At 37.8% G+C, this 26,392-nt stretch overlaps 1 protein-coding gene and 2 long non-coding RNA genes across 4 annotated transcripts; 1 reads left to right on the top strand and 2 right to left on the bottom strand.

Annotated features, from left to right (window-relative positions):
* Nucleotides 1–496: 496 nt before the first annotated feature.
* On the bottom strand, nucleotides 497–4,724 carry LOC105443691. Of its 2 annotated transcripts, none has more exons than XM_030979768.1 (2): nucleotides 3,582–4,724; nucleotides 497–1,620 (listed from the first exon to the last, which is right to left on the bottom strand). In XM_030979768.1, the coding sequence occupies exon 2, from the start codon at nucleotides 1,615–1,617 to the stop codon at nucleotides 637–639; it is 981 nt and encodes a 326-aa protein (XP_030835628.1). In that variant the 5' UTR covers nucleotides 1,618–1,620; nucleotides 3,582–4,724; the 3' UTR covers nucleotides 497–636. The 2 variants fall into 2 exon arrangements, with proteins under 2 accessions (XP_030835628.1, XP_030835629.1); XM_030979769.1 differs by having other exon boundaries at nucleotides 812–1,620.
* Nucleotides 4,725–16,783: 12,059 nt separating this feature from the next.
* On the top strand, nucleotides 16,784–17,928 carry LOC115921727. The gene is made up of 2 exons (XR_004063071.1): nucleotides 16,784–16,814; nucleotides 17,328–17,928. It is a non-coding gene; the product is annotated as an uncharacterized LOC115921727 (long non-coding RNA).
* Nucleotides 17,929–19,360: 1,432 nt separating this feature from the next.
* On the bottom strand, nucleotides 19,361–20,878 carry LOC105440701. Its single transcript, XR_004063133.1, has 2 exons — nucleotides 20,760–20,878; nucleotides 19,361–19,928 (listed from the first exon to the last, which is right to left on the bottom strand). It is a non-coding gene; the product is annotated as an uncharacterized LOC105440701 (long non-coding RNA).
* Between the last annotated feature and the right edge of the window lie 5,514 nt (nucleotides 20,879–26,392).

Here is a 26,392-nt window from a genome sequence, read left to right as displayed (position 1 = left end):
AAATCCTCTGTGTGCCCATACCTTGAGCCATAATGCATGGGCACACAGAAGATTTTTTATGTTGGGGACCGGGGTAAAATGCAATAAATTATTGAAAATTTATTGCATTTTCTGTGTTTTTTTTTATTTATGGAAACTGCCCCCTACCCTAGCCCCCGCTGCGTACAGTCATGGTTCAGTGACAAACCAATGGCCTCGTAACTGTGAGGCCCCAGGATCAAAACCGTGTCGATGTGCTATATTAGTGCCCTTTTGTGGGGCATTAATCTTCATTACTGCCATTTATGACTTAAGAGCGTAGGTCCCCTAGTAGATAAGCATACTAACATTCATATGCTTTAGCAGTCACGCAAAACATACATTGGCAAATTATTATTCAAGAAAATCTGAGAATGTATACTATTATCTAGATTTATTATTTTTAATTTTTTTTAAAAAGTATTCCATAAATTGGGGTAAAACAAAAATATTCCAACTTTATGAGCGACAGTGTATAAGATGTCATAATGTTGCAAAAACATTGTTCGTTTCTGTATCTAGTTTATTCTAGACATCTGGTTTCTTAATCCCAGTTCTATTAAATAGACAGCTGGTCTCTTAATGCCAGTTCTATTGAAAAGCCTTCTGATGCAGTTCTTAAAGCAGTGTGCTATCTTGTAAGACTGCCTGGGTAAAGTTTCTCTTGTTTTCAAAAGGTTTCCTGTAGAACTTCCTAAACGTTTTCTCTGAAGACCATCCTGCTCGGGCTAGGATCTGGTCCATTGGAAGTGCTGCCTTGGCAGCTGCTGAAGTTGATGCTGCCCGCGTTGAATGAGCCTTATAAACGTTTGTATCCACACCTGCTCTTTGCAAGCAGGTCTTGATCCAGCGAGATAAGGTTTGAGTTGTTACTCTATTATGAGGTCTGGTGTAACTTACAAAGAATGAGTTCTCATTCCCACGAAGTGGTCCTGTGCGCTGGACATAATGTTTCACATATTTTACAATACACAATCTTCTATCAGGTGGATATGCTTCCAATTTAAAATTAAAATTGGTATTTCCTGGTTTGCTTTGCTTCAAGTGTTCATCCAAATGAAAAATCACAAAGCCCCCTTTCAGGGTCATCTTGTTAGTCTTCAATATATGCAAGGTTTGCACTCTCTGTGCCGATACAAGAGCCATTAGCATACATACTTTGAGTGTTAAATCTCTGAGGTTTAAGGAGTTTACTGGAGACAATTTTCTTAGAAAATTGAGGACTGGACTAATATTCCATATTTCTGTATATCTAGGTACGACAGGTCTGAGTTGAAAAACACCTCTCATCAGTCTGGTTATAAGTGGGTGAGTACTTATTGTCTGATTACTGTCAACGAGAATCAGAAAAGTGGATAAAGCGCTACGAGCTGTATTGATCGCACTGTAGCTAAGGTTCCTGTCATGAAATAAACTACTAAGGAATTCTAGTACCGTTTCCACCTCGGCTTGGAGGTAACTCGTATTCCTGCTGTGGCAAAATCTTCGCCACTGTGTGATGTACACTTGGTACTGCTTGCAGGTTGATGCTCTCCATGAAGCTGTAATGATATCCACTGTTCGTCTGCTTAGTCCCCGATTCTCAAAATGTTGCCGCATAACCTGCAACATAGGAGGTCAATATTAGCATTAAGAGGGTGGGTGGTGTTTAACACAGGAAGGAGTAGCAAATCTTCTTGCCTCTGGATAAAGAGTGGCTCTCCTTCCATCATGCTAACCAACTGAGGGAACCACGCCTGAGTAGGCCAATAAGGGACCAGAAGTAACCCTCTAGCTTTATCCTCTCTGATTTTTTGCAAGCATTTGGGGATCATACAGAACGGTGGGAATGCATAGAATGCAAAAGGTTTCCAATCTAGCGTAAATGCGTCAACTGCAAAAGCCCCAGGGTCTGGGTGCCAAGTGACATATTTCTCTACTTGAGCATTTAGTCTCGAGGCGAACAGGTCTATTTCTGGTACACCAAAGTGGGAAACTATTCTATCGAACACTTGTCTGTTTAGTTTCCAATCTGTTCGATCATTAAATTTCCTGGATCTTTCATCTGCTATAGTATTGAGCCGACCAGGTACATGATGGGCTGCGGAGACCCAAATATTTCGAGAAATGCACCACTGCCAAATTTCTCTCGTCATCTTGTCACACACTGCGGACTTGCAGCCTCCCATGTGATTTAAATAAGCCACTGCAGTGGTATTATCTATTCTTACCATCACATGAACGTTACGCTTATTCATGCAAAAGGATTTTATCCCCAACCCAGCAGCTAGGGTTTCCAGGAAATTTATTTCATTGTTTCGTGCCCTTTCTGCCTCAAATTCATTCCAACGACCCCCTGTTTGCTTCTGGAGGTCAGTAGCTCCCCATCCAAGGCCACTGGCATCTGTGTGCAATTCTAAGTCAGGTTTTTTCCTAACAATTGGGGAGGAGGCCATAGAAACATTGTTCATCCACCACTTTAACTCCTCTTTTGCCTCAAGGGACAACTTCATCTTTCTGTCAAAATGACCCCTGTTTTGTCTGAGGGCTGCAATTTTGTCCCTTTCCATTGATCTATAGTATAAGGGGCCATACTCAACCGCAGGGAAAGTTGCTATGACCTTCCCAATCACTCGTGCTACCATTCGTATTGATGGGAGGTACGTGCCCATTAATTCACGGCATAAATCTTTCACTTCTTGTGCCTTTGTTTGAGGCAATTTAACAATCATACTCTCAGTGTTAAGAATGAAGCCAAGAAAGGCTAGTTCACGTGTTGGGATGAGCACTGACTTTTTAGTGTGAATGAGGAATCCTAATTCTGAGAGGATCTTGGTTGTTGCACTCACACTCTCTTTCAGCTTTTCTTTTGTTTCACCAATAATTATGGTGTCGTCCAAATATCCTATGACTGTATGACCTGCTTGTCGCAGTTCGGCAAAGACTGGCTTCAGCAATTTTGTGAACAGTCTGGGGGCTGTGCTGAGCCCATTAGGTAAGGCTGCAAATTGCCAGCGCTCACCCTGCCACATGAACCTCAAGTATTTTCTACTATTTGGGTCTACTGGAATGGAGTAATAAGCATCTTGGAGGTCGATTGATGCAAGATAACAGTGCGGAGAAATCAAGTGCTTGGCAGTGTGGATGTTATCCATCTTAAAGTGTTGTACATTCAGACTTTGATTAAGCTCTGATAAGTCTAAGATCATACGAGTACCCCCATCTTTCTTGGGTCTCGTGAAGATGTTTGAGAGGAATTCTCCCTCTTCAAATGAGCAAGGTTCTATTACGTTTTTTGCTTGTAGAGCCAAGATTTCTTTAGTAATCTGATTTATTTCTAAAGGGCTCTTTTTGTAACCGTAGAGGGGCTTATTTCTTGAGGGAACCCCTTTCGAATAATCAAATTCGATCTCATAGCCTCGCACTGCCGATAGCAGAAATAGATCTGACGTTAATTCACGCCATCTACGATAGAAATACATCAATCGACCTCCAACAGGCACATTTGAGATGCATTCTTGTTGTAATGTACATGAAGTAGAAGGAGCATTAACATTCTCACAATATTCATATGTGCTCCTTACCTCTTTGGGTAATGGTGTAGCTATTTCCTCCTTGCTGCCTGTGGCCGCTGGAAGGATTGGGTCTGTTTTCCCATGCTCATCGTCTGGGTGTGAGGCGGAGCTCTGTATGGTCTGCCTCGTTGGGTTCGCTGGCCTAAAAAGGGCGTGTTGTAGTTCCCACTTGCGGGCCTGCTACTTGGAAAAGTTTGTGATGTGCCGGTGGCACGGTTCCATCCTTGTCTGCGGTATTGAAAAGTGCTGGACGCTTGCGTCCTGTACGGATGGTACTGGGGCGGGGTGTACGTTGTCCACGCACCACGCCAGATGCAGCTTTTTGTTGTTCTGTAAGATCTTTGACTCTCTTTGTTAAGTCATCGCCAAATAAGTACTGACTCACTGGTGTGGCAGGTTTGCAAAGATGTGAGTACTTGGCATTTAAGTCTGGCTTAATCTGATCTTTGCGTAAGCAGTTGATTTCAAAGTTTGTGTTACACAGCAATGCCAATGCATCCTGTTGTGTCTCAGATAGGCTATCGGGGGACAGAGTTTGAATAAAAGCTGTGAGTCCCCTTGTCAAAGGCTTTTGGATTCTTTGCAGTTTCAAATCACGGCTTCTCGTTTGCGAGGATAGGTTTTCCCATATTGCTGCATTCACGTTGGGGCAACACAGTGGAGTACAATTGCTTGGAGGAGGGTATTTCCCTCCAGCTTCCTCCAACACATTTTCCTCTAGCTGGTGGGACATGAGGTACATGGCAGACTTTGCTAAATCATCGTGGATCGCGCCACCAACCCCAGTAGGGATAGCAAATTTCTGAGCCAGGGCAGGAACTTTGTCCTCATTCTCCTGGTCTAAACCTGGTGCAACAGTTTCGTTGACATCACCCTCATCCATGCTGCCAATGTCATATGACGTAGGGCATTGGCCCATGTTTCCAGTGTCAATATGCTCAAAATCATCATCATCATGTTCAACTTCACGAAATCTCACGTTCGTCGCAGCTGTATATGCTGTCGGTGGTGTATCCCCTGTGGGGCGAGTTGCAGATTGACAAGGCAAAAAATCCACCATTCTCTCCATTAAGGATTCCAATTTGTCAAGTCTTCCTCGTAAATCCGTGAAGTCCTCCTTTTCTTCAGGCTTTTTGCCCTTCTTTTTAGGCCCAGAGTAATTAGACTCATTCGAGGCAGGCTTTGCCAAGACACTTTTGCGTTTCGTATCGGAGGATTTCACTGCCGATGAGCGCTTTGGCTCAGGCTTCGTAGAGGGGCCCGCGGCGGTTTCGCCCGGGGAAGTTCCGGCTTTAGCCGTGCTCAGCGTTTCGCTGGTTTTCTGCTTGGTGCTGCCTGACGGAGACGCCATCGTGTACGTGGAAATCGGAACAAAACTTCGATTTTTGATATAAAAACAGCACAGATTCTCTCAAGTCTTCCAAAAACATGAAAAAGGAGAGTTACTCTCCCTAATGAAGTATTTTTTCGAAACCGGTGGTCCGAAAAAACGCCGAAAATTAGGTATTTTGACTGCTGAGGGAAAGTTACTTTCCCTGTAAAATTCAATTGCGCGGCGAATTGGCTGCGCATGCGCTTGGCGGGATCTCATGTAATTTCGAACGACGAAATATGAAATAAAATACATTTCTCGTACAAGAAACACATAGTGTTAAAGACTCAGACAGAATATGGGCAAGGGAATGGGGATTTAAATGTTATTTTTCTCATGGTACATCTTGCAGCGCAGGAGTATGTATTTTGATTAAATCAAATAGTAATTTGAAAATGTCCTCAATCCACAGAGATTGTCAAGGGCGAATTATTTTATTAAATGTAATGCATGATAATACCAATTTTACTGGTGTTAATGTATATAGTCCCAATCGCGACGATTGTAATGTATTTAATAAATTATATGATATTTTAGGAACGCATGGATCCGAGCCTCTAATTATTGGGGGAGACTGGAACACGGTACAAAACCCTTTCTAGATAGACACCCAACTTCAAAACAATATCATCCTAAATGCTATGACTGCCTTGAAATTTTAAAAGAGGACTATAATTTGATTGATATTTGGCGTGTTGAAAACCCATGTAAGATTCAATATACTTGACAATCTAATGGTTCTCAGAGTAGAATCGATTATTTTGTTATTTCTAGTAGTTTACGGAAGTTTGTTAAAGAATGTGATATTAAGTTTGGCTATCGAAGTGACCATTCAGCTATAACTATTGAAATCAGTCGATCAGTCCCTAAAAGGGGACCTGGTTTTTGGAAACTTAATTCTTCTCTATTGATGAATGAAAAGATAAAAGAGGAAATTAGACTATCCATTGTCTCTTTTCTAAATGAAACTGAGGAAACAGAAATGGAAAGGAAATGGGTATATTTTTAATTAAAAATAAAGCAAAAAATGACCCATTTGTCTAAATTAAATAAAAAATAAAATAATCGAAATATAGATGAAGTAAGAAAACGAATCGAAAAAACACATTAACGTTTATTTGGATCCTCGAAATAATGAATTGAAAGAATTGATTGATGTTTATGAAACGGAATTGATTAGTTTACACAAAATTTACATACGAGGTGTAATGGTTCGTATAAGAGCAACTTGGATAGCTGAAGGGGAAAAGAATACACGATATTCTTTTCATTTAGAAAAACGGAATTTTTATAAAAAACATATATCAAGATTATCTGTCGATGGGAGACTAGTGATTGAGCCAAATGATATTTTGTTCGAAGAAAAGAATTTTTATGAAAGACTGTATTCAACTAGACAAACGGAAAAGGAAAACAATGAATTTTGTTGGGATGAATATGACTTACCCGTTTTAGAAGAAGAATCTGCAGTTTTATGTGAAGGTCCTATTACAGAAGCTGAATGTTTTGAAGCAGTAATGTCTATGCCCAATGATAAAACACCCGGATCAGATGGGCTTTCTGTTAATTTTTATAAGGTGTTCTGGCAAGAGTTAAAAGATGATCTATGTCAGGTATTTAATAAATGTTTTAAAAATGGTGAACTTTGTCCCTCAATGAGAAGAGGAATAATTACTTTACTCCCTAAACAAGGAAAAGATAATTTATATTTGAAAAATTGGCGTCCAATTTCTTTATTAAATACAGACTATAAAATATTAGCTAAAATAATAGCAAATGGAATAAAAAAAAAAAAGGTACTTCCACTCTTAATTTGTTCTGATCAAACTGGTTTTATGAAAAATAGATACATTGGAGAAAATATTCGTTTGTTTTTAGACATGATAGAATTTTGTAAATCACATTTTGTAGATGGTCTTGCTTTTTCTATTGGTTTCGAAAAAGCATTCGATTCTTTAGAATGGAATTTTGTGTAAATATGCTTAAAGAAATTTGGTTTTAAGGAAAATTATATTCAATGGATAAAAACACTTTATAAGAACATTGAAGGTTGTGTACTTAATAATGGATATTCCTCGCCGTCATTCAATATACAGAGGGATGTAAGACAAGGTTGCCCTCTTTCACCATCTTTAATTTTAATTGGTGCTGAATTTTTAGGGGTGATGATTAGACAATCAAAAGATATTATAGGGATCCGTGTAAACGACTCGGAATTGAAACTTAGTCAATATGAGATGATACTGTTATTTATTTATCAGCGACCGAGGATAATTTAAAAAAATGTTGTAATGTGTTATCACAATTTGCAAGTATATCAGGTTTGAAAATAAACATAGAGAAGAGCAATATCGTTCGTTTGGGTAATTTTCAGGGTACTTTATATATATAGATAAGAAATTTAAATGGGTTTCTGATTCATTAATTTATTTAGGTTTAAAAATACCTGCCTCAGATGAATTCGATCTATATGATTTAAATTTTGAAGAAAAAAATAAAGAAACTGATAATTTGCTAAAGGTTTGGAGTAACAGGAGTTTGTCATTAGTTGGAAAAATTGCAGTAATCAAAGCACTTGTCATTCCAAAGTTTGTATATTTATTTAGTAACACTCCTAACCCACCTAAAAAGTTCTTTGGAACAATAAAGGTGACCGAATAAAGAGAAGTATTAAGTATAATAATTTAACGATGGTGGGATGAAAATGACGCCTATAGAGAGTTTTTGTAAAGCCCTAAAAATTGCATGGGTAAAAAGAGTTTTGGACAAATAAAATGATGGTCATTGGAAAAAGTTTCTTTATGCCAATACTAAACAAATAGGTGGAGTGTATATATTATTGTGTAATTTTGTAGGAAGTGATTTGGATTATAGCGGCATAAATGGATTTTGGAAAGATGCTCTTGTTGCTTGGTCACACTACAGATACTACAACCCCGTGAACTTTAAAGATATTATGAATCAATCGATATGGGATAACTCTCATATCAAAATAGATGGACAAATTATTATGTATAAAAACTGGTTTGATAAGTGAATTTTGTTTGTAAAAAATAAAATAAAAATAGATGGATCATTTAAACCTTTTTTGGAGTTACAGGAAATTTTACAGTTGAATCAAGGATGTTATTTGGAATATTTTGCATTGCTATTTTGCATGAAAAAAAGAATTGAAAAGAATATTGAAAATAGGTGATTTAGAACAAGAACTAGAAGAAGATGGATATATGGAATTTTTTAGATTAAAAAAAATAACCAAACCCTGTTATGAAAAATTAGTGTCTACATTTTGATCAAATTTATTAAATACGAATCAGTGTGAAAAAAGGTCCTATGATTTGAATGACTTAATTCAATGGCAGAATATATTTAAAATTATATATTGGGTAACGCTAGACACAAAGATTCGTGTATTTAAATTTAAATTCATCCACCGTCGTTTGGCTACGAATGATTATTTGTATGAAATCGGCATACACAACTCTCCAGTCTGTAATTTCTGTAAAAACCACAAAGTTTATTGCATTTGTTTTGTACATGTTCTAAAATTCAACAATTTTGGTCTGATATAAATGCTTGGTTATTAAGAAAAAATGTATACACTCAAAAATGTTCATACCTATATATTTGTTTTGGTTTTGGCGAAAAAACTCACCATTTTATAAATACAATTATATTTTATGCAAAATATTTTATTCATAAAACAAAGTGTAAAGACAAAAATCTTTTTTACGTTTTACCAAAGAACTAGATTTTCTTCAACAAGTAGAACATATAATTGTATTCAGAAAATGAAAACAGAATAACACAAACAAAAGTGGAAACCTCTAATTTAATTTGATTTGATATTTGATATTTGATTAATTATTTTACATATTCATTTGTTTACTTTGAATTGTATTGTATTTGTTATGCAGTTTGAATGTTATAATGAACAACGATTGTAAATATCTTTGATTTGAAGCAATAAAAAAAAAATTATTAAAACAAAGCTCAAGCAAAACTGCTTCGTAGACAACTAGAAAGAAGTCCAAGGTTCACAAAATTGAGATTCATAGGCAGATGTATCGTACCCCTAACACAACATGTTTAAGCTTTATTACGATTGCTCAGTCAAACTATCATTAAAAAAAGTAGAGGATTGTGGGAAAGACACGAAGACACTTTATAAAGTCGCTAATAATTTACTCCACAGAAAACAACCATCTCACTCATGGTGATCGGTTCAAGCTTGCCAATATTTTGTATCGATATTTTGTGGATATTTTGCTCATACAAATATGCTTTTCTATAATTGTAATATTCTTAAAATATCCGACTTGGATTTATATAATATTGGAATATTTATGTATGAACTATCCAAAGATAATTTGTCAGATGCTTCGTCCCCTTTTTTCAACGCAATAATACTATACATCCTTGCCCTACTAAACAGTCAACCCATTTTCATCTCCCTCGAACTCGCACCGTTTTTGCTAACAAAACAATTATTTTTAATGGACCTAAACTCTGGAACAGCCTGAATAACGAACTAGTTGGAAGCCCCTCTATTAATTCATTTAAACGAAAGCTCAGGTGTTTACTTTTAAGTAAGTATGTATAAAAGTAATGTTGATGTCGCGGTGGATCGTACAGGTGGTCGTACAGGTGGTTATACAGACTTTGTTTTTGTTATTATACAATGCCAGTGATTTCATCAATTTGCCTTCTCTTATTCTTCTACTACCTCTTCTTCCACTTCTTTTTCGTCTTCCTCTTCTTCCTCTTTCTTCCCTCCTTCACCTTCTCCTACTTTTCACTATTATATTATTCTCTTTACTCTTCATTTCTATTCTTCGTTTCTTCTCAAATTCACTCTCCTTGTACGTCTCTAGAATCTCATACTATACAACTCCGTTTTCGCCTCCTATAATACCTTTTAAATCCATACCTACTATGTTGTGTTACTCAGTACGGGAGCATATTCACATACAAGCTTTGCTTTTTATTTAGGCTCCCCACATTTTACATTGTTCTACCTAGGCTGTTATATATACATATTTCGAAATTTCGTACTTATTTTGCGGTACATTTGATTTGATTTGAAATCTATATATTGTGTTTCTTGTGTGAAATCTATTCTTATAATGAAATACGCCTGTATTAAAATGAAAAGAATATAAAGTGTTTTTCTAGGTAAAATGTGGAATAAATAAAACTTCAAACTTCAAACAATCTGACAGTGCTTCCAAACTCATGTTGTACAGTTAGATGACACTGTTTGTGAAGCCGAATCAGATTTGAGTAAGTTTCGGTCGGTCACTGTCAGTGAGATGGAAACATTTATCAAGAACTTACCAACAAATCATGAGAGCTTGATCCGACCCCAACAGATTTGGTTAAGAAGTGTAGCACAATCTTGGCACCTGTCATCACAAGTATTATAAATGCTAGCCTTAGTGTTGTCCAACAGGTTTGTAAAACAGCTGTCATCTATCCAACCTTCAACAAATCGGGCTGAGATCAGGAGTGTCTCAAAAATTATCGCCCAATCTTAAACTTATCCTTTTTGAGTAAAATGTTGGAACGGGTTGTTTTCTCACAACTGACTGTATATTTACGAGATATTTAATTGTTTGACCCATGCCAATCTGCCCATAGGCCTGGTCATAGTGTGGAAACACTACTTGTCAACTTAACAGATAGTATTTTAGAGAACTGGATTGCAGTAATATTACTACTCTAATATATGAGCTCAGCTTTCGATACAGTAGATTACCCTTTCCTGATTTGAAGGCTGAAATCATAGGTATCGAGTGTACCGTCCTTAATTGTTTTATATCATATCTCTCTGAATGATCTAAGTATGTTAAAATTCTACCTCTGTTAAAAGTACTATGAAGTATGGTGTACCCCAGGGTTCGGGAGGAGGGCCACTGCTCTCTTCTCTTTCTATGCAACCAATTAGGAAGATAATTCACAAACATTGTATTAGTTACCATTGCTGATGACATCCAAATCTAATTTTCGGTTAAACCTACAATGTCTTCACTGTCATCAGCTGTTTAAAAACTTGCAACATGTCTAGAAGACCTGAAATCCTGACTAATATATAATTGCCTTAAGCTGAATGATGATAAATGTGAGTTCATATTATTAGGTACGAAGCACATGTTACGAAAGGTTGACTATTAATCGTGTCATCTCCATATTGGTTGCACGTGTATCACTCCATCAAAAACAGGTCGTAATTTAGGTGTAATATTTGATAAGAAAATGTCATGTCGTAGTCATATAACACATGTTCAACCGAGTGTAAGGTATCAAATAATTAATCAAGGTTACATAAGAAAGTGTTTATCTAAATCTGCGGCTGAGATCTTGATTCATGCTTTAATTTCTTCTAGTTCAGATTTTGCAAATTCGTTGTTCTGTAATCATCCAAAAAAAATGTCACAAAACTTCAACGACTTCAAAATACTGCACCCCCCCCCTCCCCCCCCCCCCCAATTAACATTCACTGAAAAATATGATTCCATGTCAACCATTCTCCGTTCTCTCCATTGGTTGCTAGTTGACAAAAAAAGTATCTTTAAAATTCTGTTACTCGTACATCATTCAGTTTACTATCTTATTTCCCCTACATACCTCAGCAACTTTGTTTCCAAATACAATCCCACACGAAGTCTTCGCTCGTCATCAGACACGCTACACCTAGAATAAAACATGCTTGGGGCAATCGGGCTCTCTCAGCCATAGGTCCGAAACTCTAAAATGAACTCCCTCTACAAATACGTCAACTGTCGTCAACAGAAACATTCAAATCACAACTGAAAACTTTTTTTTTTCTCTCGATGTAATTATTGCAATATTCTAATTTACTATGTTTATATGAATTTCGAATTTCGTTTTTTGTTTTATCTTTCTTATTTTTGTTACATGGATTTTGTTCTAAGCGCCATGAACACCGAAAGGTGGACCTGCGCGCTTTACAAGTAGCCACTATTATTATTATTAATTACTAAGAACTTCAAAGTCAATTATTAACTATTAACAATCTGTCATCAAATTAATTGTTCATGTACATCTCGAGTACCTTTGCCTTCATATCGATAGCCGTTTAACACGCAGGTATGCTATTTCTGCCCCCCTCCCCCACCATACTTGAACCCATGCAGTACCCGTGTATAAAACGTAATGATCTGCAGAAAGTAGATAAGGCGAGTAAACAGAATTAACAGAAATTATGATATTATAATCAAATCTCAAACACATATTTTTTAATGCATAAGTGACATCTTCAAAATATATAATTAAGTACCCATAACTTATTTATGAAATCGCGTGCGCTGTTTATGCTAATGTTATACCTGTGTGTTTTTAATGTACTTTTTACAGTTATTTCTAGCTCATGCGAATTCAGTTTTTTGACTGCAATGATGAATCGTTTCTAATAAACCTGTATTTTATTTCAATTTATGTCACAGGCTTATGATATATAAATTCCCCTATCGAAAGTTTTCTTTATGATATCATTGTCTCGCTGTTGTTTTTTCATTTGTTGATGTTGCGATTACAGCTGGGTTTTGTCGTTGTTGTGTTGTTGTTGTTGTTTTGTGTTGTTTTTTGGGGGGCGGGGGGTACATGGTAGGCGATTTCTTGCCACGACCGGGGATGGAGGAGGGGTGGACCCTGTGTCAGTTCATCCCTACAACTACCCCTCCCCCCTCCCCATACACACACGCATCAGATTTCACTTTTTGCAGTATAACAATTATATATATCTTGTTTACGAGGTAGCATCGCGAACGAGATAGACATTTTGGTGATTTAGAAATTTGCTGTTCAATTAGACCACAATAATCACACATGCAAAACATATTATGATCTGAACTTACACAATCTTTCTAACAGCTAGCGTTAAGTTGCCATTTAGAGAAGAAAAAAAGATTGGCGAAGCGACAAACCGAGAAAATTCTCTGTTACGAATGATGAAACTTTGCATTTTAGAGCACTTTAGAATTTAAATATTGTGTTGCACCCTGTACTCATTATTATGTGAAACATGTATGTACACTGGCGTACCTATGGGGGGGGGCAGGGGGGCAGAGTGCCCCCCCCCCCCCTGACGGGCTCCAGGAGAAAAAAAGAAAAAGGGGAAAGAAAAGAAAAGAAAGGAAAAGGAAAGAAAAAGAAAAAAGGAAAAGGGAAGAAAAAAGGAAAGAAAGAGAAAAAAGGAAAAAAGGAAAGAAAAAAGGAAAAAGAAGAGAAAAGGAAGAAAAAGGGAAAAGAAAAGGAAAGGAATAAAAATGGGGAAATTAAAAAAAAAAAAAAAAGACCATGGCCGTACGCACCAGGGGGGGGGGGGGCAGTTGACCCCAGATATTTTGAAAACGTACAGTTTTTTTCCTGAAAATGTAGTGTAGGCCTATACCAAATCCTTCAATTCTACTTTTGAAAATGCAAAAGTACCCTCATGACCAGTTCGGTCGCTCGAACTCCCTTCACTCCTTTTGCTTTTGAGATTCTTCGAAAACTTTTAACGCATCTTTCCCCCTCCCCCACCAGAAAAATATTCCGCATACGGCCCTGAAAAATTAAAACAAATGAAAATAGGAAAATATAAGTGATATAACAAATTTGAAACTCTTCGCTGGCGCGAACTGCTTGCTAGCCTATTTTGTATTAAATGTTTTCACTTGCTCGTCCCCCTGAAAAAAGAAAAGGATTAGTATTGCCTAGATTATTGTGCCTGCCCCGACGGGCCCCGACCTGCAACCATGGCAGCAATAACACATAATACATGTACCAAATGTTACTAAAAGAGACTAATTCATTTTTCTCGCTCGCGAATAAAATAAATAGACATTGCTTTGGAAACAATTGTGCCCACCCTTGACCTGCAACAATATCATTAAAAATGGAAGAGTTTTTTCGCCCTCTCGCCAAAATGGAATTGAATCGCGTTAAACGCGATTGCGTCCATCCTGACCTGCACCAATAAAAACAAGTTTATTTATTAATTTCTATTAAAAGAGAATTTTTTTTTTTGCTTGCTCGCTATGCTCGCTCGCCAAAATGGAATTGACACCGCTAACGTGCCCGCCCCAACCTGCAATAACCAGTTAATAATTATGTACCAAACGTTATTCAAAGAAGTTTTGGTGTGCTTGTGCCCGCCAAAATGGAATTAACATCACCTTAGACATGATTGTGTAAGCCCTGCCTTGCAACAAAAAAATCTGAAATATATGAACCAATTATCATTACAAAAATTTTGCTCGCTCGCTACGCTCGCTCGCCAAAATAGAAATAACACCGCTTTTAATAATCACGTCCCTGACATGGAACAATGAACCCAAGTTTATATACCATATTTTCCCTATAAAAGAGAAGTGATTTGTTTTGCTCACTCGCTACGCTCGCTCGCCAAAATAGAAATAACACCGCTTTTAATTATCACGTCCCTGACATGGAACAATGAACCCAAGTTTTATGTACCATATTTTCCCTATAAAAGAGAAGTGATTTTTTTTTTGCTCGCTCGCTACGCTCGCTCGTCAAAATAGAAATAACACCGCTTTTGATAATCACGTCCCTGACATGGAACAATGAACCCAAGTTTTATGTACCATATTTTCCCTATAAAAGAAAAAAAAAAAATTTCCGCTCGCTACGCTCGCTAGCTCGTGGAATTATGTGCCCACCACTAACCTGCTACAATATCATTACAAAGATAAATGTAGGGGGTTGCCTGCCCGCCAAAATGGGATTGACATTACCTTAAACACGATTGTGCCCGCCCCCTACCTGCAACAATGAAACAAATTTTATATAGCAATTCATTGAGAGAAAGATGTATTTTCGCTCGCTAGCTAAAATGGGTATAAAATCACCCTAAACACAATATTGTTCCCGCGCCCTGCATGGGACGATTGAACCAAGTTTAAGTGGCAATTATTAAAAAAGACGTGATTTTTTTTCTTGCTCGCTACACTCGTTTGCAAAAAAAATTAAATTAACGTCGCTAACAAGTGAATGTTCCCACCCCCAACTTGCAACAATACCAGTTTATATACCAAACGTTACTTAAAGATTTTTTTTTTGCTCGCTCGCTCGCCAGAAGTGAAAATTAGCATCGCCTTTTTTGTTTGTTTCGGTCGCTTGCCCCCCCCCCCCCTGACGGAGTACCCCAGGTACGCCACTGTGTATGTATAATATGTACAGAGAGGGTATTTTATCGTTGACAAAACGCAAAAGATGATTCGAATTGACATGTAAAACTTATCCTGGACGACTAAATGAAATAAAATGAAACTACGACTCCAAGTCATCATAAGAGCTAATTCACAAGTTAAATATTAACTAATTGTGTAAAGTCCATTTTTTAATACTTGAGGCAATTGTGGAAGGTTACCATTCCATAATTCAGTATCACTCAGCATAGAAACATGGGCATACTAGGAGGAACGGGAGTTACACGTAAGTAGTAAAATGTTTTCGTATCGTTTATCAACATTGAAGTAGTGGTTTTGATATTTGACTGGAGATGCTGTCATCCTTTTATCTACATTGCTTCTCTTGGAATGGTGGACAAATTCACAGTACTTTGATCAGTATTGTGAGTGTCTGTAAAGAAGGTTGCGTATCTGAAATGCTCGCCATGGCGTGGAGAATATGCATATTGTGTGCGGGCAAGCTTGAATCCTATGACTGGGGTAGTACACGTAAAAATATATCGGTGCTTCACTCAAAATACATACTACCAATACATTACCAATACCACCACCACTACTACTACTAGTAGTAGTAGTAGTAGTAGTAGTAGTAGTAGTAGTCTGTCGCGAAGCGACAAAGACCGCCTTCACTTTCACGGAGGCTGCTTGCAAAGGTAAGTAAGTACCGGTAGCTCTTGCAAGTTACTTACAGTAATCACGCGGGGAACTGGTGGCAGTTTCACACAGACGAGGACAAGCCAGGAAAGGGGTGAACCACTAGACCCTGCAGTGACTGGTCGAAGGATGTTGGGATTTCCATATCGTCAATCGACCTCAAAGCTGTCACGGTGGCACGGGTTCCTGTTGGGGTTTGCTCCCTTCGCCTTAGATTCTAAAGATAACCTGAACCGCAGTGGTTACAACTGTGTATGGTAATTACAATTAACATTTATTAACAGAATGAGGTGATTACAATTACTCTTATGTTGCGTTAAATTGAGAGTACTAATCGAGCACAACCAAATACTAATTTTTAAGTACTTTATTGATTATAGTGCTGTGATAAAAACACTGATTATAATAGAAAAACTAAGACTTTTTTCGTAAAGATTGCACGAATTTTAAGGAGATTGAAGGCAGATCGAAAAAGCTTAAAATGGTTTATCTATCTAAACGGTCGGGATTTTCCTGTGTGACACTGCCTAATAGGCGGTGTCACACATAGGCCAAAAATCCGGATTTATGATGGGCCATTGCGTACGTGCCCTTTAGGTAGATAAGCATTTACCGTGTTTACACAGTGATCCGCCTCGAGGGTTGAAGCCGCGAGGCGTGTTGAACCCGGCACTGGGATCCCGTTTACATGACGAAAAATTGCCGGGTTCAACACGCCTCGCGGCTTCAACCCGCTTTAACCCTCGAGGCGGGTCACTGTGTAAACACGGTAATTGTGACATCACACGTTCAATCATTAAATGCGCGCTAATATAATACGTGCCTTCACGGTTGTTTCATCGCAAAGCATGCCGGGACATAATTCTAGTCCATTTTCACCTTCGCCGCGATCAGCTGTCCTGTTGCAAACAACGGGATTCTTATCGAATCAACATCATAATCTTGTACATAGTCCGCTATTCTGCAGTGATTTTCTTCCAATCCAGTATCATTTGTACGGTGAGAAAACCAAAGTTTGTGGTTATTCATTTTTATGACTAATAAAGCTGATAATACGACGTAATGAGAGTGGGCCGAGATCCAACTTTAGTAAATGTAGGCCTAGATCTAGTCCCGTATGTTCAAATGTGTGTGCATTTTAAGTAGACTGATTGTCTTTTAAAGCTGCTTAAGTACACTCGTCTCGTGTTTTAGGTAGAAATGTACAGTAATATGAGATTTATGTCTCATGAAATATGAATAGACTTTCTAGATCCTATAATTGATAATGGAATAGGGTCTACTAGAATGGCTGACATTTAGATAGTGATTGCAATTAAGTGTAAAAAAGTAGACCTCTAAAAGAGGCCATGAAAATGATAGATTTGTCGATCTGGATCTGGATATAAATTCTGATATCGATGAGCTCAACTTGAGCATCTACGTGTTGAAGAAGTGATAAGGATTCTTTTGTTACAATCATTCTTGTGGTCACGAACTTAATATGATTGTCTTTTCCCTTATATTTATCAGTTGCAGCATCATCGAACACGGCCGATGAAACAGAAGATAACGTGCATGTAGATTACGAGAGAGCTCATTTCACAATGGACAATAGAAGTGTTACGTGACTTTCTACAAGGAGGGGACTCAAGCTTGGAAATCGAGTACCGGTAGTAATTATTTTATGGGTGTTCTCTGCCTTGACGCGGTAGCTGTTCAGCCATCCGAGGTAGACACTGTGAGGAACTGGACAATGGATGGATTGGGGGGGTGGGGGTAGGCATGCAGAACTGGCCTACTATGTTTGTATGTACCTACTGGATAAGGACCCTCCATCACTAGAGGGAAAAATAATGAGAGACTACAAAGAGGGGAAGGCATATAGTTATTTTGCCTTGTGAAAAAATTAGATTTAGCCCCTAAAAAAGTGTTCCTTCGGGTATCAAATGACGACAGGTGAAACCTCGCAGTTGTAGAATTATTATCTGTAATGTGATTTCCAAACCATGTGACAGCAAATGGTGTATGGTGTATGTTGTAAAGGTATTGTAAAATGCATTGTTTAACAATGTATAACAATGTTTAAACCGAGATGGACGTATGGCCCTACGTGCTACCAGTGTCTGTGATATGGTGTATTAATACTGAAGCCCTAACAAAATTGTGCTTCAAAATGATCAAGAAGTGCCTCTAAAAAGTAAAAATCTTTGTTTGACCCCTTTTACCATACTCGTTTTCCCCAATAAACTGTAGTGTTATGAAAACCGTTTGGCAAACACAAAATTTGGTTTCGATTTCCAATCGTAAATATCTTGATAATCAGACAGGCGATCGGATTGTAAAAGTCATTGAGTTCCTGACTGACCTAAATTTATCATTGCAGCATGAGCTAAATCCAGGATTTTGTTTCAGAATCTGAGAGTAAGTTACCCGATCCCTTTAAATGTGTTTGCATTAAAGGTGGTACCCCCCCCCCCCCCTTCTCAGCAAAAGTCCAGTGTGTAAAGTCAATACGGGCAGATCTTTTTCTTTGTTACGAGCCAGAGATTTTGGGAACACGCATGCGGTACCTCCGTTCTTGTTCCTGGAGGGGGGGCGGGGGTGGTACTACTTCTTCATAAGATGTCAACTTATATGCATTGCATTAAACCTGTTGATATTGATCTAACTTGTATTCATCTCATGGTTATATTTATTTTATCAATAAAAAAAAAACAACACAGAGAAGGTTGTAGATGAGTACTAAGCAATCATTACTGTATGTAGGACGCCGAGTTGAAGTTATTCATGATTTATTCAAGAGAGGAAGGTCAGACAGACCTGATGTTTTAAATATTTAACGAGAGAAAAATCATAGAAACAGAGAGAGGCATCGAGAGAGATGTCGACGCTTAATGAAAGAGAAAGAGTGATAATAAGGAGAGAGGAGAGAGAAAGAGACAGAGAGGGGAGGGAGAGATAGAGAGGGAGAGCAAGAATTAGGTGTGAAGAGGAAGATCTAAGAGAACAAGAGATTAAATTTTACAAATGTACACGTTTCCATGTACCTTTACTTAATTTATATTATAATGTAAACGATATTGTGATGGTCTTTGCTTAATTTTAGTTTGCATTCTTTCCTTTAGCTTTATCTTCTAATTTACTATTCTAATTTAGTAAATGTTAGTATAAATATAATTTTGATTTCTATCTCTTCCCCTATGTCATAGCCTCCATTCTTGCTCTCCCTTCCTCATGTTAGTCCATCTCTCTTTCTCTCTCTCTGTAATGATAACCCCTCGATCAATCTTTTCTCCATCAACTCATGATATGTTCCTCCTCTTCTCCTTCTCGTTCATCATCACAATCATCATCATCATCTCAAAACTGTATTAATCAATCTATAAGACTCTTTAGATTGATCAATACAGTTCTTATAACATATGACCTTTATGTACAAACAATAAACCAAATGGTCACAATCATTTAATAAAAAGTGGTAAGAACAATTATTCCAACTCTATGGGCAACAACGTAATCTCCATTTTCTCCTCCTCGTTCAAATATTAGCTTCTTTTTCATTCTTTACTCGTGTTACTTCTCTATCTCTCTGACTATACTCACAAGAAAGTAGAATCAACGGTTTGACATGAAACAGTCTAGAAAATGAACTAAATTTATTCAAGTATCAAATGATTTTGAATTACAGACAGCTTTCTCCCACGAGATGAAAAAAATATCTCCCTAACCAGAAACTGGCAAAATAACTAAATGCCTTTCCCTCTTTGTAGTCTCTCATTCTTCCCTCTAGTGATGGAGGGTCCTTATCTACTAGGTACACACAAATGTCTCTATACATAGTAGACGACCAGCTCTGCAGTCTGCATGCCTTTCTCCCCCCCCCCCCCCCCCCCCCCCCCCCTCTCCATCCATCGTCCAGTTTATCTCTACCTCGGATGGCTGAACAGTACCCCCAGAGTCAAGGCAGAGAACACCCATAAAATAATGACTACCGGTACTCGATTTCCAAGCTTGAGTCCCCTCCTTGTAGAAAGTCACGTAACACTTCTGTTGTCCATTGTGAAATGAGCTCTCTCGTAGCATCTACGTTATCTTCTGATTCATGGGTCATAGTGTTCGATGATGCTGCAACTGATAAATAAAAGGGAAAAGAAAATCAAATTTAAGTTTGTGACCAAAGAACCCTCATCACTTCTTCAACACTAGATCATGTAGCAGACGTGTATGCAGGGGGGAGGGAGTTTCGGGGGTTGAACCCCCCCCCCTCCTCCAATTTTGTTTAGACTATGTGTGTGTGTGTTTTTGAGGAAACCCCCCCCCCCTCACTTTTTTAATAACAAAAATAAATTAAACATTTTTTGTGCTAAAGGGTGACCCAAAAAAGGTGACCTTACCCCCCACCAACTGAACAAAATATCGGTCTCCCAAATTTCATATTTTCGGGGGAAAAAAGAAGGAAAAAAAAAAAAAACCCGGCCCCCCCCCCCCCCCCCCTCGAAAAAATCCTCCGTACGCCCCCGTCATGTAGATCCTCAAGTAGAGCTCATTGATATCAGACTATTATATTCAGATCCAGATCGAAAAAATTTATCGTTTTCATGGCCTCTTTTACTTTCTTACATTTATAATTTCTAATTGCAATCACTTTCTAGGCCTAACTGTCGGCCATTCTAGTAGACCCTATTCCATTATCAATTATAGGATCTAGAAAGTCTATTCATATTTCATGAGACATAAATCTCATATTACTGTACATTTCTACCTAAAACACGAGACGAGTGTACTTAAGCAGCTTAAAAGACAATCAGTCTACTTAAAATGCACACACATTTGAACATACGGGACTAGATCTAGATCTAGGCCTACATTTACTAAAGTTGGATCTCGGCCCACTCTCATTACGTCGTATTATCAGCTTTATTAGTCATAAAAATGAATAACCACAAACTTTGGTTTTCTTACCGTACAAATGATACTGGATTGGAAGAAAATCACTGCAGAATAGCGGACTATGTACAAGATTATGATGTTGATTCGATACGAATTCCGTTGTTTGCAACAGGACAGCTGATCACGGCGAAGGTGAAAATGGACTAGAATTATGTCCCGGCATGCTTTGCGATGAAACAACCGTGAAGGCACGTATTGTGCGCAGGTTATGATAGCGCGTTAAAAACCCTATGCATGCTAGCCAATCACGTTAAACTTACACTGACCTTTAAAGGTATTATTTCAACCTTGGTGTCAGACAGAAAAATCCCTTTAAAAAACCCTTGAAAAATCCTTCAAGAGAGAATTATCTTGCTTTATAAAGGCGGTGTCACACAGAGGCCAAAAATCCGGATTTTAGGTATCCGGATTTTAGTTATCCTCTTAATTGGCTGTCTGTCATCAATTATCCCTTCAAAAATCCCTTCAAAACCCTCATATGAAGCAAGATAATTCTCTCTTGAAAGGATTTTTCAAGGGTTTTTTAAAGGGATTTTTCAGTCTGACACCAATGTAGCCCTTTGACAAGGCCTCGTGACTCTGACTAAGCGGCTGAGATGAGTCTAGATACCCAGGGTGAACGCGCGACCGCCACAAGAGCCTTTTGCAATCTAGATATTACTGCTTAGCATGAATTATTCATAGCATTGGATATATTGACCAATTAGAACGGCCATCCCCCAGTTGGCTTCGTTCGTGATTCGTTCATTATCAAAACATGTAAGAAAAGGTAAAGGACGTAAGTACGTTTCGCTTATGAGATGAACATTATAATTGATAGATACAAAATATCACATTCAAATTTATTTTAAATGCAAAATTACAATGAAATAGGAAGCATTTGATGACTTATGCTAACAATCATAAGTGAGATAATTGGACTTTCCCTGTCTATAAAATGAACCAGTCTCGTTTTCGTTCCATGTAGAGGTCAGTGGTCTTAGCCCGAACGTCAGTTCATAGTAGGTCCATGTTTGTACTATACGTACAGTTTACTCCGTGTGTGAAGGATACTATATGCTGACGTAATGCGAGGATACGTTCGGTGATTGGACGCTACCAGTTCGGTAGAGAATTCCAGTCGGAAACATAGGTTTACATAAGAAATCTAATCTGGATTACCAAAGGCTACCGTGGGTGTGCTTCTCGGTCTCTCGTTCACTCGGGCTTTCGCGATTAGTCTCTTTTTAGTCGATCGGCGTCTATCAGACATGTGGCCTTGTTCAAAGGCTAACACCACTGTTGAAATAATCCCTTTAGAAGTCAGTGTAAGTTTAACGTGATTGGCTGGCATGGGGTTTTTAACGCGCTATCTTAACCTGCGCACAATTATATTAGCACGCATTTAATGATTGAACGTGTGATGTCACAATGCTTATCTACCTAAACGGCACATGCGCAATGGCCCATCAAACATCCGGATGTTAGTTATCCGGATTATTCGTAGCCTGTCTGTCACCAGTCTGTCACCGACGTAAATGAAAAAACTAGATTTCTAAAATCTGGTTTATTCAAGATGGGTCGGGATTTTTCTGTGTGACACCGCCTTATGATAATTTTTGAAGGGATTTTGAAGGGATAATTGGTGACAGACAGCCGATTAAGAGGATAAATAAAATCCGGATTTTGGGCCTCTGTGTGACACCGCCTATTGTATAAAATCTTTTTAAAATCCAGTATCAAGACAGCGCCCATGCAAATATGATGTGAGCACACAGCGCAGGCAGTGATGTCATGATGGGTTCAGATGCGCATGTATGGTTGGGTCACGGCCTGCACAGCCGTGACCAGGCATTTATTTTGCCTACATATGGTGAATGTTTGCTTGGATTTGTCTCATAAAAGAAGTTGACCACAAACTGACTCCCACACGCTGTTGAGTGATCATGGTTCACGGGCCACTGGCTTCATCGGGCAGGTAGTTCCATTATGTGAATGGGTAAATTAACTATTACAAAATGAGGGGACACATTACGTTGTACAATAGGGACACACATTGTTTTTGTTGTGCAGAACATACTCTTTTATTGACTTACTTATTGAATGAAACTGTAAAACCAAAATGCATTTTGTATTCTAACAATTGGAGTACAAAGAATAATAATAACAGGTGAATGAAATGCATAAACACCACAAACACCTGGGAAGGAAGCATTCGTAAATTTGAATACATATAGTTGATAAACGACTCCGCATGAAACTATAAAACCAAAATGTAATTTGCGTTCTGGCAATTGGAGTACAAAGAATGATAGCAGGTGATTGAAATGCTTTAACAACACAAACACATGGGAAGGAAGCATCCATAAATTTGAATAATTTAGTTGATAAACGACTCCGCATGTGGACGTTTGGTGGAACGGAAAGCAGTGGATTCCAACACGAACCCATTTAACAGAATGTCGGAACGTAAATTAAATTCAACACGGTTTGAAAATGCATCTTTCTACCCTGTAACTTTAATGGTACGATCCAGTAAATTTAAACAGTGAAATGGCTCTTATTTTAAAATTACTCATTAAATTAAACCTAAATCTTCAGTGATATCAGACAAAATATGTTATATCTTACTAATAATTTAAAAAGATGTAAAAACATTGTGAAAGTGTAGCATTTTACGATAAAAAAAGACATCGATTTAGCGAAGATGACGTCATTAGAACCTGTTTATGTGCGTTTGCATCAGGGAATTCAAAATCAAAAGTCAATTCAGACGCTGATAAGTTATTGGTCAAGCCTTTTTGTTTCCTTTATTATGACAAAATTATACAATCAATCAAAACAAGTTTAATACCAGAAGAAAGCTGACGATTATTATTTTCATTAACCGCTTGCCCCAAAGTCGCTTGACCACAGTGAAACGAGTGAGAGCTTGCGAGAGCGGCCAAAGTGTGATTGAAACTCGCTATTTGCTCTTTTCCAACGCAAAAAGAGACGACATTGTGCTGGATAAATATATTTTTTTCCGACAAAAGTACAGACAATTTGCGTATGGTCTTTTTAAATTATACTTTAGGAAATGTTACCCGAGTAACTTCCGGGCACCCCAATGCTGGAAAGAAACGCACATTTTAGAAAACTTCACTTTTCATGGAAAAATGCTTATTTTGTTCTATGCACGCAAGTAAAATTGAGCGGATGATACAACGTTTCTATATGCGCGTAATCGCGCGTAATTTGGGTACTGACCGGTCATTATCCAATGATAATGACCAGTCATTATCAAAATCATATTAGAAAACATCACTTTATAAAACAAATAAAACATAATCTTATAAAACAAATAATACACATCATTTTGTTTGGGCATTAGTAAAATGACCCACATTTGGTACCTTTAAAACAGTCTAACACGCCCTCGGCTATCGCCTCGGGCGTGTTAGACTGTTCCAAAGGTACCTCGTGTGGGTAATTCTTACTTATGCCCTCACTGATGTGTATTATTTGTAAATTAATTTCATATCATTAAATACGCGCTAATATAATTGTGCGCAAGATATGATAGCGCGTTAAAAACCATATGCCAGCCAATCATTAAGCGAAGTCACACAGAAAAATCCCGACCCATCTTGAATAAACCAGATTTTAGAAATCAATTTTTTTCATTTGAGTCGGTGACAGACAGGCTAAGAATAATCCGGATAACTAAAATCCGGATTTTTGATGGCCATTGCGCACGCATTGTGACATTACACGTTTAATCGAAAGTATGCGCCGTTTAGGTAGATAAGCATTGTGATATTACACGTTTAAATGCGCGTATTTAAACGTGTGATGTCACAATGCTTATTAAAAGGGATTATTTCAACATTGGTGTCAGACAGAAAAATCCCTTCAAAAAACCCTTTAAAAATCCTTTCAAGAGAGAATTATCTTGCTTCACATGAGGTTTTTAAAGGGATTTTTGAAGGGATTTTTGAAGGGATAATTGATGTCAGACAGCCAAAAAGAGGATAATTAAAAACCGGATAACTAAAATCCGGGTTTTTGGCCTCTGTATGACACCGCCTATTAAGTCAAACATTGATCTTACACTGACCTTAAAGGGGATTATTTCAACATTGGTGTCAGACAAAAAAAAAATCACTTAAAAAATCCCTTGAAAAATCCTTTCAAAGGAGAATTTTCTTGCTTCGTTAGAGGATTTTTGAAGGCATTTTTAAAGGGATTTTTGAAGAGATAATTGATGATAGACAGCCAATTAAGAGGATAATTAAAATCCTGATTTTTGGTCTCTGTCTGACACCGCCTAATAAGGCGGTGTCACACAGACAAAGCCCGACCCATCTAAAACCAGATTTAAGAAATCTAGTTTTTCCATTTACGTCGGTGACAGACTGGTGTCAGACAGGCTACCAATAATCCGGAAAACCAAAATCTGGATTTTTGATGGGCCATTGCGCATGTGCCGTTTAGGTAGATAAGCATTGTGACATCACACGTTCAATCATTAAATGCGCGCTAATATAATGGTGCGCAAGTTGATAGCGCGTTAAAACCCCTATGCCAGCCAATCACGTTAAACTTACACTGACCTTTAAAGGGATTATTTCAACATTGCTGTCAGACAGAAAAATCCCTTAACAAAAACCTTGAAAAATCCTTTCAAGAGAGAATTATCTTGCTTCATATGAGGATATTTGAAGGGATTTTTGAAGGGATAACTGGTGACAGACAGCCAATCAAGAGGATAACTAAAATCCGGATAACTAAAATCCGGTGTTTCGGCCTCTGTGTGACACCGCCTATAGTGTAAAAAAATATCCAAGAATACGCGAAGAAAAATACATTTGAAAATTAAATCTCATCAAAAGTGCAAAGTTTCCAAATATTTTGCTTTCAAATTAGGTCCATCAATGACGAAAAAATTCCAGATTTTATCAAAATCGCCTTCCAAGTAATGTTATCCACAGTCCGATATATATCGTGCGCTCTAAACAGAGTTACGCTTGAAATGTTGAGAGCCCGCAGAAAACACGTCCTCCCCTCCCCTTACTACTACTACTACTACTGTACTACTACTAAACGTGGATATGCATACACGTCGCTATACGATTCTTGCCGTGTGTTATTTGGCGTCTTTCAGTGTTTCCCTGTGTAATAGGATATTACTTATATTACTATTACTACTATTAAACTACTGATAATTCTGCTGGTGCTACTACTACATTTACTACTACTACGATGATGATGATGATGATGATGATAAATTAATATTTCATTTTTATCATTAGTTTCAATAAATGGTAAATGAAAATGGTAATCAGAGGGTAAACATAGTAAATTGATAGCAACACCACAGATGGAGTCAAGGAAGACGCGGTAAAAGGATTGATTCAACTACAAAAATTAAGTATGTCATCTGATGATTTTTAGTTTAACAGAAAGAACGTCCCATTGCGGTACGTGTAGGTTACGATTAACATAATCTCTCTCTCTCTCTCTTTGTATACGAATTTCATGTCTGAACGTCAATATGTGACTGGAGAATTAGAATTGATGACGACTTTGAGTCTAAATTTCGTTAATTCGTCCAGGATTAGTTTTACACTGGTGTTTGTTTCGCTTACGCAATAGATTAAAGGCTCATAAATAGTTTACAAAAA

Source organism: Strongylocentrotus purpuratus, unplaced genomic scaffold (assembly GCF_000002235.5).
Source record: "Strongylocentrotus purpuratus isolate Spur 01 unplaced genomic scaffold, Spur_5.0 spur5_scaffold_10, whole genome shotgun sequence".
Classification (NCBI taxonomy): domain Eukaryota; kingdom Metazoa; phylum Echinodermata; class Echinoidea; order Camarodonta; family Strongylocentrotidae; genus Strongylocentrotus; species Strongylocentrotus purpuratus.
The sequence above is the reverse complement of the archived record's forward strand: the minus strand, read 5'-3'. Positions and strand labels throughout refer to the sequence as shown.

Coding starts and splice junctions, on each gene's coding strand:
- LOC105443691 (XM_030979768.1), bottom strand. CDS start 1,617: ATGCGGCAACATTTTGAGAATCGGGGACTAAGCAGACGAACAGTGGAT.